Below are 12,963 nucleotides of genomic sequence, written 5' to 3' on the forward strand. Positions count from 1 at the left end.
CACCTAAGTAAATATGGTTATATATAGAAAAGTGGAACCCACCCAGAATACGTGAAATATAAGACAGAATAACCTGTTAAGGTAGATATTCCAGTATGTGTTTCTGTATGGATAAATCAAAAAGCTAACATAGCGTAAAAAATATATAGAATATTAGGTCTCAATATATGTGATATAGGTACACTCACAAACGAATGAGAAAAACGAGCCTTTCACCCACTCAGGGGTACTTTGACGAAAATGAGCAGTAGTCTTCCAACCAGATATGTAAATAAAGAATAAGAATATAGTGAAGCACGTATGTAAAAAAGTATAACAAATTTATTGGTCGCACTTACACTTCAGTAGTTTTAAAAAGGCATATCTCCAAATAATTATGGACCTCCTGGTGTATGGAAATCCAGAGTTCCGTGGTAGTAGTACTTGGAGCAGTAATAACAATACATAAAATAAACAATAGAGAATAAAATAAAAGTCCACAGGGAATAAAATCCAACGCGTTTCGTCCTTTGTAGAATATTGGACTTCTTCAGGAATCCCTGAAGAAGTCCAATATTCTACAAAGGACGAAACGCGTTGGATTTTATTCCCTGTGGACTTTTATTTTATTCTCTATTGTTTATTTTATGTATTGTTATTACTGCTCCAAGTACTACTACCACGGAACTCTGGATTTCCATACACCAGGAGGTCCATAATTATTTGGAGATATGCCTTTTTAAAACTACTGAAGTGTAAGTGCGACCAATAAATTTGTTATACTTTTTTACATACGTGCTTCACTATATTCTTATTCTTTATTTACATATCTGGTTGGAAGACTACTGCTCATTTTCGTCAAAGTACCCCTGAGTGGGTGAAAGGCTCGTTTTTCTCATTCGTTTGTGAGTGTACCTATATCACATATATTGAGACCTAATATTCTATATATTTTTTACGCTATGTTAGCTTTTTGATTTATCCATACAGAAACACATACTGGAATATCTACCTTAACAGGTTATTCTGTCTTATATTTCACGTATTCTGGGTGGGTTCCACTTTTCTATATATAAGAGATATATTGATGTTTTGAAAAAAGTATTTGAAAGCCTTACAATCTAAAAGGGGATATTAAACCCAAATCACAGTAACAACTAGCAAAGAATGTGTATAAAACTGCCGAAATAATCAAAATAACACTTGGGGACACACTTGTTCTAGATTTCTATAAGAATGTCTCGACCTCTTTAAATAGTTTTATTTAGAATGTGTTCAGGAACGAAGAGGATCAGAAATTATATGGAAGATCAAAAGATAGGAGGCAGTTTCAGTAAGGTTTGTATGTGGCGAAACAAGTTCTGATAAGAGAGAGGAAAAGTCCTTGGTTGAGGGAAGAACAAAAGGGCTGCTTCGGGAAGAGCTCTGCATAAAAGGAAATAGATGTAGAGATCAGAATTGCGGGGCATAGAAAATGAAGTCAAGATTTTATTCTTTCTAGACTTCATAGGAAGTCTCCGTAGGGTTTCTCAAACTGTTTTAGTAGAAGGAAAATGAGCTGAATAGCAGCATTTTGATTAGGTTTAACATGAGTCAAATGGTCCAATGCAAAAAGGGGTTAGCTAGCATTCTCACAGTATGCGCACACACACACACACTTTCAGTTGCATATCTAGCGAGACTGATTTTATTGAGTCCACTTTAGTGTTTCTCTTAATGACACATTGATAGAGTTAGTGAAACTTTCCTTGGTCTGGGTAGAATGATGTAGACAGAGTCAGTGTCACAGAACCAGCTTGATATTAGTCCAGGCCCTGTTCTATGGTGTAGTCAGAGTCTGTTTCACATTACCAACTCAATCTTCCTTTCAACTTGTCATGGGGTATAGATAGGTTCTCGCAAACACGAGCAGTTTAATCTCAACTTTCCTTTTCTGTAATATAGATTGATGAACATATTCTCGCACTGCCACATATCTATATCCATTTTTAATCTTTATATATTATAATAGCCTTCTATTTTCAGGATGTTGTCCTGTTTTACCATGAGAAAAAAAAAACGAGCGGGGACTGAAACGTTGGTCTCTTATTTTAAACTGAACTAAATAAAGCATTGGAATTTTAAAGTCTGGTGAGCAGCTATCCTTTGGCACAGTATATATAACACTACATTATTAAATTTAATATCCATGCACAGATATATATATATATATATATATATATATATATATATATAAAGCATTGGAATTTTAAAGTCCGGTGAGCGGCTATCCTTTGGCACAGTATATATATATATATATATATATATATATATCTGTGCATGGATATTACATTTAATAATGTAGTGTTAAAGCAGAATTAGTGAGATACATTTCATTGAGCCTTGTCTTGGCAATGGACATTCTTTATAAAGATAATTAGACCATATGTGCTAGGTCAATATATGGCTTCAATACAAACATCCAAAGTAATCTTCTTTTTACCTAATTAATTAGTGATACAAAACAATATTACTCCAGGTGCATATTTTAAGGGGAACTTATAGTTCACTATTTAGTCGCTTTGTTGGGAAGAAGACTAAAGTAATCCATACCATTATGTTTGAGTCATGTTACCACAGTTCTCCCCAACCATGCCCCTTCATGAAAGTTAATTACTACTAGATTTACCAGTTAATTGGACCCCTAATAGAAATAACAGGACCTCAAATGCAGGTAGATTTGCTGATGTGTCGAATCCTAGAAAGCTATCTCATTTTGAATGATGAGTTATGGGAAAGTTAGGAAACTTGCATTAACCAGCATCAAATGCCATGCTGTGCCTTTGCATCGAAGGTTAGCTTTGTAAACATCTGCATCAATATTTCTTAACCCAAAATCCAAAACCTTGGTTTTCATAGGTTGAAAAAAACTTATACTGTATTCAACATCTCCAAGGCAACTGAACACATTAAATTGCTTGCTGTAGCTACATCATCTGTCTGTCTGTCTCTATTCATCTCTCCGTCTGTCTCTCTCTTTTTTTTTTTTTTACTATTTACTAAAATAGTACATTATTATTAACAATAATATAATATCTCACTTTGTGGCCTGAATTTTTGAAGACAATATTTTTTTTTTACTAAGAAATTGCAAATGAAGTGGACACTAAAATAACCAAGAATAAAAAATCCCTACATTGTTGAGTTGGAATTCTTTCCTAATTCAGCTATTTTCGAATTTAAAAAAACAACAACAATTCTCCCCATGTGTTATATATACACGTTTCCATAGGATTGAAACACGATTCATTCCAATCAGGGTTTTATAAATTAACTTAATCAATTCTTAGCACTGTGAAATGGAATATGGAGAATCCATTATTTTTTCATGACGTCTTGCAAATCAGAGTGATTTCCCTGTAGCTGGTAATGATTACTAAAACAGGCTATAGCATTAAATCCCCTGTCAAAAAAATGCATTCTTCGTCGATCTAGAGAAATGTAGTGCTATTTGTCCTTATTTAATTTTTAAATAGGATGTGAAATGAACTTCATGGTAACGGCAATCCCTTGAGATTGTCAAATATTAACATACAAGGTTTTCTTCAAATGGCATTTCACTGAATGATGGTCAACACATTTGTACCTCTGAAATCCAATTACAGAGATTTGCTGAGAGGCTAAAAATATACAAAAAGTAGATTCGAAATTGACCCTGTTGGTAAATTTGCAGATTCAGTGTTGCAGAACAGCAAAGTACCATTGGGATCAGCTTTGTAACTAACATTTTTAAATTGAGACAGTGGACATTTCAGTTTGTATTCCATCCAAGCTTACAACACATACATGCTATCTCTTGATATATACTTTTATCTTTCAAAATTGTAATGTAAACTGGACACTGGACACTTTCCCCTATATAAGCTAACAAACAAAAAAACAGTCCTGTATGTACAGAACCAAGAAAAATTATAGTGAAAATGAAATAATACATTTATTTAAGAAACAACGTTTTCACATAGTTTCCCCTCTTGACATGCTAAAATAATGATGCTGCAAAAGTCGTATTGGTAAGAAGAGGGTTCTCCTCATGCTGGTTTTATTAATTTGTAATGCCAATGGTTGGACAAAAGTGAGCTAACACAGGTTAGATTCACTCTGACATTTTGCCTTTTGCTTACCCCTCTTCACTCCAAATAAATACCGTTGCAATACACCCACTTTCTTTGGGGTGAAGGTATAAATTATGTTAAAGCAACATGACGGGAAGAGGCAAGTTCAATTAGCCCACCACATAAAATGTTTACCTTCTCCTGACCTAAGAATATTGAATATAAGTACTGCACTGAAACATCTTGATCATTCTATATATCCCATGTACAAAGACCTCAGTTTCACTCTTCCCATATAGATACTATAGAGGGACAATCCTTACTTTGAAACAATAATTTTGCTTCTCTCACATAGGCACATGAGATTAAAGGCTGTGTTCGATGTTGTGAAGCCTTAGCCGCAGGTCAGTCCCTTAATCCTCCCCAATCCCATTATCTCTTCATCAACCCTTCCCTGTAGTCCCAATCAGTCATATTCTCCCAGGCCAAAAACCTTTTGTCCAATAGTCCAAATTACATTACACCCATCCTCCAATCATATTTCCCTTTCCCCATGAGTGGAAACTCATCACCCCATGCCTAATAGTCCTAGTTAAATCCCCAGATCCCCATAATCGTTTTATCACCCTCACCTTGACTATCGATAACTACTATGTATAGACATCACGTTTGTACTTCATGTAGCATAGTGATAACGATACAAAAGTATACACACAAAAAAGTAGTTTCTTTTTTTTAGACTTTGTCTACGTCAGATTGCAAACGTGAATGATAGCCAACGAAAAGTCTCTATATGATTTTCAGAATAGTTAAATAACTTTAGCATGCAGTATGCAGTTATTCAGCACAATTCATTAACCTCTTAAGGACTAGTGATATGTCATGCTTTATTTAAAACCTCTGAAAATCCATTTCTGGCATGGAATGTCCTGATGAGTAAACTCTATACAGCTCTGCCATCACTTGATATAAAATCTTTAAAAGCTAAACCAGCTATGGGTGAAATTATTCCTTGATTGGTTCTTAATAGGTTAAATATTATACAGTGTGAATTTATCAGAGAGTTTTGTTTTTTATCCTGTATATTGGCTTTATTCTATTCCTATTTTAATTTGCAGCACCTTCGTTTATATTCGCAAAATGCGTTTATTAGGTATTTGTATAATGAATGTAACATGTTCTTTAGCATAGAAATGCATAGATCCGTTTTTATCTTTCAGCTGATGATCACTGGCACAGTGGGTGATGGGTTTACTGGAGACATTGCAATCGATGACCTCTCATTTTTGGACTGCACCCTGTACAATGGTAACATTTAAAAAACTAATTATTTCACACTTAATCAGTCTGACAGAAAATGTTTTATATTTACTTCTACATGTAAATATATTTTGTTCATGTTTGTGAACCCCTTAAGGACCAAACTTCTGGAATAAAAGGGAATCATGACTTGTCACACGTCATGTATCCTTAAGGGGTTAAACATATTTTTTCATTCTTTTAATATTTAACAAAGTCATGTTATATAATAAGGACTATATTGAAAGCTAAAAAAAACCCTTTCACTATGTGGTATATACACCCACCCCAGTGAAACAGTGGAGCGGTAGAAATTTAGTCACTTACCCTATAATTTCGGTAAGTTTTAACGTGCTATAATGACAAAAATACTAACATAGTGTGGTATATCCAGTACTATACAGAGGATATTACTAAATATTGGTACACTCACATTCAACTGAGCCCCACAGGATAGGCTCAGATCACTTGGGCAGATGTGTACTATGGTGACACTTCCCCTCTTCCTCAGTATCTGGATATATATGGAATACAGAAAGTGGGGGAAAACCTAGTGCAATATGTCAATATTCAAAATATTCTGGGGTTGCAGAACTGCTCCCCTTCTCAAGAGCCTATTGTACTTGGCTCTTAGTTTGAAGACTCTTGTGTCTATAAAGGGGACACAGAACCCTTCTTTCAAACAGGATCCAAGGTTCAAGGCAAGGGAATCCATAATTTATTTTAGTATATGTTCTTACTTGTTTCTTTGCATAATCTGTTTTGGATGGTGGATGTCCTAGTGACCTATTGCCTTACATAGACAATCTATTTTTTTATTTGGAAAGGTATTGAAGCCTCTAATATAATTTTTAAATGTAGTCCACAACATAAGGAGTGCCGAAGGTTGCCTACTCCCGTCAGAGTGTATATAGTGGATTTGTTTAAGCTGGCATGTTAGCCAGGGCAGACTGTAATTTTATACATTTATTTCTTGATATCATATTGATTTGTGTTATTTTAGCAAACACATTATTGATTCATAAATTCCAAACAGTACATAAAACTGTTGTAATTATGTATAAAACTATATACATCAATGGAAATGGTTCTGTGTCCCCTTTATAGACACAAGAGTCTTCAAACTAAGAGCCAAGTACAATAGGCTCTTGAGAAGGTGAGCAGTTCTGCAACCCTATTCATATGCACTTTTGAATATTGACATATTGCACTAGGTTTTCTACCACTTTCTGTATTCCATATATTTCCAAATACAGAGAAAGAGGGGAAGTGTCACCATAGTACACATATGCTCAAGTGATCTGAGCCTATCCTGTGGGGCTCAGTTAAATGCATGTGTACCAATATTGAGTAATACCCTCTGAATAGTACTGGATATACTACACTATGTTAGTATTTTTGTCATTATAGCACGTTAAAACTTACCGAAATTATAGGGTAAGTGACTAAATTCCTAGCGCTCCACTGTTTCACTGGGGTGGGTGTATTTACCACACAGTAAAAGTTTTTAGTTTTTTTTTACTTCTGTGAGGGACATTCACACAGAGGTGATAGCAGCTCACTAATATAATATATATTTTCACTGTTTAAGTGCCTGTAACACAGACCTTTCATTTTTTGTATATTGTAAGCCACCTTGGGAAGTAAAAGGTGTAATGTTTATGAGTAATACATATAATTAACCACTGCCATTTACATTGATGTATATTGTTTTATACATAATTACAACAGTTTTATGTACTGTTTGGAATTTATTTATCAATAACGCAAATCAATATGATATCAAGACATAAATGTATATAATTACAGTCTGCCATGGCTCACATGCCAGCTTAAAAAAAAATCAACTATATACACTCTGACGGGGGGGTAGGCAACCTTCGGCACTCCTGATATTGTGTACTACATCTACCATGATGCTCTTACAGCCTAATGGTACCTACTCATGTCTTACTCCGCATAGGAAAAGGAATATCCACTTGGGTGACTGAATAGTTTAGAATGTATCAGAACAATGTCCAAGTAACAGCATTTTACACTCTCAACTTGGGAAGAGAAGCCTGCACATACTACCACTTTAGGGACAGACAAAATCTATTAGTTAAAGCAGCTAAATATATATCAAACATGGCAATCTCATAACTCTATCATCTCTATATCTTTTAATATTTAATAAAGTCATGTTATGTTAAAAGATCTATATTGTAAGTCACCTTGGGTTTTAAAAGATGTAATGTTTATGAGTAATTCATATACTTAACCACTGCCATTTCCATTGATGTATTTAGTTTTATACATAATTACAACAGTTTTATGTACTGTTTGGAATTTATTAATCAATAATATGTTTGCTAAAAAAACAAGAATCAATATATCAAAAAATAAATCTATATAATTACAGTCTGCCCTGGCTAACATGCCAGCTTTAAAAAAAACACTATACACACTCTGATGGGGGTAGGCAACCTTCGGCGCTCCTGATATTGTGGACTACATCTCCCATGATGCTCTTACAGCCATAATGCTGGCAAAGCATCAGGGTAGATGTAATCCACAAAGTATGGTTGCCTACCACTGCACTATGATAACAGGTAGGATGTCATCAGGTCTGTAGATGAACAAGACGATGCACACCACTGAGGAAAGAAAAACTTACATGAGTGATTTCATTTGGAAAAAGAAAGTTGCCCAAGCAGTCTTCATCTTAATTGGTAGTGAAGACCATGATACGTCAGAAGCATGACCATCCTGTCAAAAGGCACAGGGCTAGGACTTAGTTTATGGCTGATACCTACTGGTGTCTTACTCTAAGTAGGAGCAGGAATATCCACTTGAGTGACTGCATAGTTTAGAATGTATCAGAACAATGTCCAAGTAACTTCATTTTACATTTTCAACTCAGGAAGATAAGCCTGCACATACTACCACTTTAGGGACAGACAGTCACGGGTGGCAGTCCGAAGACCCGGACCCCTTTATGCCTGTTGATGATAGGAGTCACAGTGTGGAAATGGACTATCAGGGCCTGGTGCTGGGTCACCACACGCCCCTGGTGTTGAGCACCAGCGTTTGTGCGGCCACATACCAGGGCCTGCAGCTTCTGCGGATCCCAGGTGCTAGATGATAGTATGCAGACCTCCCACGATCTGGATAGGGAGGCTCTGCAGCAGATATGTATCCAGTACATGAAACAAGGCAAGACTAGAACAGGCACCAAACAAGATAGCAAGACAAGACTGGAAGAACCCAGAACCAGAGATGGACAGAAAACAGAACATGTACACAATACATGAGGGGAACATGAACAAGACATGGACAGGGCAGGACAGAACAGGACTGTACATGAACTGGAAATACAAGGCAAACATAAAACAAGAAAAGAGATACAAGGCAAAACAAGAGGAGACATAACTAAGTATTATATATGTAATAAACATTGGAGATTTAGACATACATAAATGGCTGTATGATGTATGTAGCCCACCACTGCGCCAAAGTACTCCAATTACGGTGGGTCCTAATTGCCTAGATATGCATGACTAAAAATACAATAATTAAACACACAGTACTTACCTGCAAGGAAAGGAGCAGAGGAAATGAAACCACTACCTGCAGGAACAGACTGAAACAAAAAGGATTAATGGCAAAGCAACGGGTGTGGAAACAAAAAAACAAGCATTTAAAGGAATCCAAGAGACTGGGAATTCCAGGAACAGAATAAAGGAATGAACCCAGAAATCCAGCATAAAACAAAAACAGACATAGAATAGAAAACCAGAAAAACCAAGAAAAACTAAACAAGAATTGTAAAAAAAAGTACTGGATACCAGAAGCCATTGCCAGAAATTATCCGCAGCCAGAAACAGAATGTGAGTCAGACAAATCTATTAGTAAAAGCAGCTAAATATATATCAAACATGGCAATAACATAAATCTATTATCTTTCTATCTTTAATCTATCCCCATTTAGACAGCTCTGTTGCCAAAGTTGTTGATTCTGTAGCTTCATTTCAATAATTTAAATCTACATTTTTTTTATCAGTTTATCAACTAAAAAATGGACATGTACCCAACTTTAGGCCATAACGGCTCTCAACCATTATGTGTTTTCATAAGAACACTGATACTGATGATGGGTTTGTAGCAAAAGATTATCCCTTTAGCCTGAACATTCCATTCGTCACCAAACCAAGATCTGATGGCATTATCAGTGGTTCTAACTGGGAACTGGTGAAACTCGTATGCGCAGTAGTTTAAGTAAATTTGACTTTACAATGTGATTACAAATGTTCTTCAAATTTTTATTTGCTTTTAAGTTTCTAAGTAACACTGATGCCAGTTTTAATTTTTAAGGTATTTTGCCCACGTGGTCACCAGTTCCTGTAGAAACCTCTACAATACCAACATTACCGATTCACAATTGTACAGCTGAAGAATTTGTCTGCAGAACAACTGGACAATGCATACAGCTATCAAATCTGTGCAATTTCAGAGCTGACTGTTCAGATAATTCTGATGAAGATGAATGTGGTAGGTTACAATACATTATATGTATAACTTGGTTACCCCCATGACAACGGTATTTTCTTCTATGGATACCTTTCCCATTACTAATTTCCAGGAGTCAACAAAGGATTTTCCGCAGCAGCATTCCCTTTAAAAAAGTGCATATTTAATGACAGTTTTGGTACCGAAGATAAAATTAAATTTTATTGTGCTATGACTTGTCATCTCCAGTGGGGAGGTTTTCAATCAATTAAAATTAAATAATAATATAAAAGAATCAGGGTATGGCCTCCTGCATGGGAGCAATTGAATATATACATTGGTAAGAAAATCTAATTGCTGCTCAGATTTTATACAATCTTCTACGGGTTGTTAATGAGACAAAATGTATCAATGTCCAAGTAACAGCATTTTACACTCTCAACTTTATTTATTCATCATTTCTTGTCTAACATTCTTATTCAGGATGCTTTACATAGATTAGTGGTAATGCCGACATCAATATAAAGTATTGATAATATAATCAGAAAATACATAAGCAATAATGTATCCTCATTCTAAAAAGTCATAACACCACTTCAATGTCAAGTCCCAGCCAAAACAGTTCCATGCTGATGTGGGATTCCTTACTATTATTATTATTATTATTATTGGAATTTATATAGTGCTAGCATATTCTGTAGCACTTTACAATATTATCAAAGTGGGAGAATTTAACAATAAATTAGACAATTATAAAAACTTACAGGAACAATCGGTTGAAGAGGACCCTGCTCAAATGAGCTTACAGTCTATAGGAGGTGGTGTATAAAACACAAATAGGACATGAGAAAGCAGCCAAATAAGGTGGGTATGAAGCAGAGCTGGAGGAGAGAGTGGAGTTCTGCACTTTAGGAAAGTGCAAAGGACAGGTATGTGAGATAGAGGTTACTCTGAGAGGCAATAAGCTTTCCTGAAGAGATGGGTTTTGAGGTACTTCTTAAATGATTGAAGACTAGGAGAGAGACTGATAGTGGTAGGCAGGCTATTCCAAAGGAAAGGAGCTGACCGCGAGAAGTCTTGTAAGCGTGAGTTGGCCGTACGGGTGTGAGCAGCAGACAGGAGAAGGTCATGGGCAAAGCAGAGAGACCAAGAAGTGGCATACCTACGGATCAACGAAGAGATATAGGAGAGGCTACAATTGTTTAGTACTTTATAGGTATGGATTAGTACTTTGAATCGACTCTTATAGGATGCAGAAAGCCAATGTAAGAAGCGACAGGAGGGGAAAATCAGTATTGCTGCAGCAGTCATTACAGATTGTAGCTGGGCAGTATGGCTACTGGGAAGACCAATTAGGAGAGAGTTACAATAATCCATGCAAGAGATTACTAGAGCATGGACAAGCTCCTTCGTAGCGTCTTGGGTAAGAAAGGGGCAGATGCGGGCAATGATTTTAAGGTGGGATCGGCAGGCTTTGACAACAGATTATATGTGTGAGGCTCAAAGTGGGGCCAAATATAACACCAAGACAATGTGCTTGTAAGGATGGACTGATGTGGGTACCGCCAACTTGAAGGGAGAGTAAGAGAGGAGGATCAATATTACTAAGAGGAGTTTAGTTTTAGAGAGATTGAGTTTCAAAAAGTGGGAGGACATCCAATCAGAGATGGAAGAAAGGAAAACAGTGACACGTTGCAGGACAGCAGGTATAGGTCCGGGGAGGAGAAATATCTCTGGGTGTCATTGGCATACAAGTAGTATTGGAATCCAAATGATGTAATAAGTTTGCCAAGAGAGGCAGTATAAAGTGAAAATAGAAGGGGACCAAAAACAGATTCTTGGGGAACTCCAACGGAGACAGGACGAAGGGAGGAGGTGTCATTAGAAAGGGAGACACTGAATGATCAATGGGAGAGATAGAAGGAAAAGCACGAGCAGACAGTGTCACAGAGAGATTTGAGAGTTTGGAGAAGGAGAACATGATCAACAGCGTCAAAGGCAGCAGAGAGGTCAAGAAGAATGAGTATGGAGTAGTGACCTTTGGATTTAGCTATGATAATGTCATTAGTAACTTTAATAAGAGCAGTCTCATTAGAGTGGAGTGGGCGGAAGCTGTACTGAAGAGGGTCAAGGAGAGAGTTGAAATTGAGGAAGCAGGACAGAAAGCAAAATACTATTATTTCTAGAAGCTTTGGGGGATAAAGGGAGCAGGGATATTGAACAATAGTTAGAAGGGGAGGATGGGTCAAGAGATGTTTTTTTAAGATGAGTACTACAGTAGCATGTTTAAAGGGACACTCGAGACACCCAGACCACTTCTGCCCATTGGAGTGGTCTGGATGCCAACTACATCACCCTTAACCCAGCAAGTGTAATTATTACAGTTTTTATAAACTAAAATAAAAACCTTGCAGGGTCCTCCTCTAGCAGCTGTCTATCAGACAGCCACTAGAGGGACTTCCAGGTTCTTAAAACACGAAAAGTGTTTTAAACGATGCTAGACGTCCTCACACTATGCATGAAGACCTCCAGCGTCGCCTATGGTGAGGTCTAATGAGCAAGCGCGACCATTGCCGGGCATGCGCATTAGGTCTCCCCCGCCAGCTGACATCGGTGGGGGAGGAGCATGGGTGGAGCCTGACCCAGCACCGAGGGACTTCAGCAACATGGGATGGGGGGTGGGAGAGGGGCACTGCAGGATTCTGGCACTAGAGAGTCCCTTTAAGGGCAGCAGGGACAATGCCAAAAGAGAGAGAGAGAGAGAGCAGTTGAAGATGTGTGTTAAGGAAGGCATATGACAAGAGGAGAAAGATCTGATAAGGTGAGACGGGACAGGATCAAGCGGGCAAGTGCTGGGGTGAGAGGAAAGGAGAAGCACAGCTACCTCTTGTTCGGTAGCCTGGGTGAAAGTTTGAAGGATTGAAAAGACATGATCAAGGTGCAGGGCCAGATTAACAGCCCACTGGGCTTGGTGCTGACAATTTTGATGGGCCTAATTACAGAATCATATCGACCAAAGACACTAAAACACTCCCAAGCGTCTGTATCTGATGGAGATGGTGCTGGAGAGAAAGAAAACAGCAGCTATAAAAAAAACAAAACATAC

The 12,963-nt window shown here is 37.1% G+C and overlaps 1 protein-coding gene across 1 annotated transcript in view; it reads left to right on the forward strand.

Moving 5' to 3' along the window:
• Positions 1–12,963, forward strand: part of MALRD1 (MAM and LDL receptor class A domain containing 1) — a 293,099-nt gene that overhangs the window by 100,916 nt on the left and 179,220 nt on the right. The window contains exons 15-16 of the mRNA XM_063453142.1: positions 5,291–5,378; positions 9,723–9,899. Coding sequence (XP_063309212.1) covers positions 5,291–5,378; positions 9,723–9,899 — 265 coding nt within the window. The remainder of the gene's footprint in view (positions 1–5,290; positions 5,379–9,722; positions 9,900–12,963) is intronic.

This window comes from Pelobates fuscus, chromosome 4 (genome assembly GCF_036172605.1).
Source record: "Pelobates fuscus isolate aPelFus1 chromosome 4, aPelFus1.pri, whole genome shotgun sequence".
Taxonomy (NCBI): Eukaryota; Metazoa; Chordata; class Amphibia; order Anura; family Pelobatidae; genus Pelobates; species Pelobates fuscus.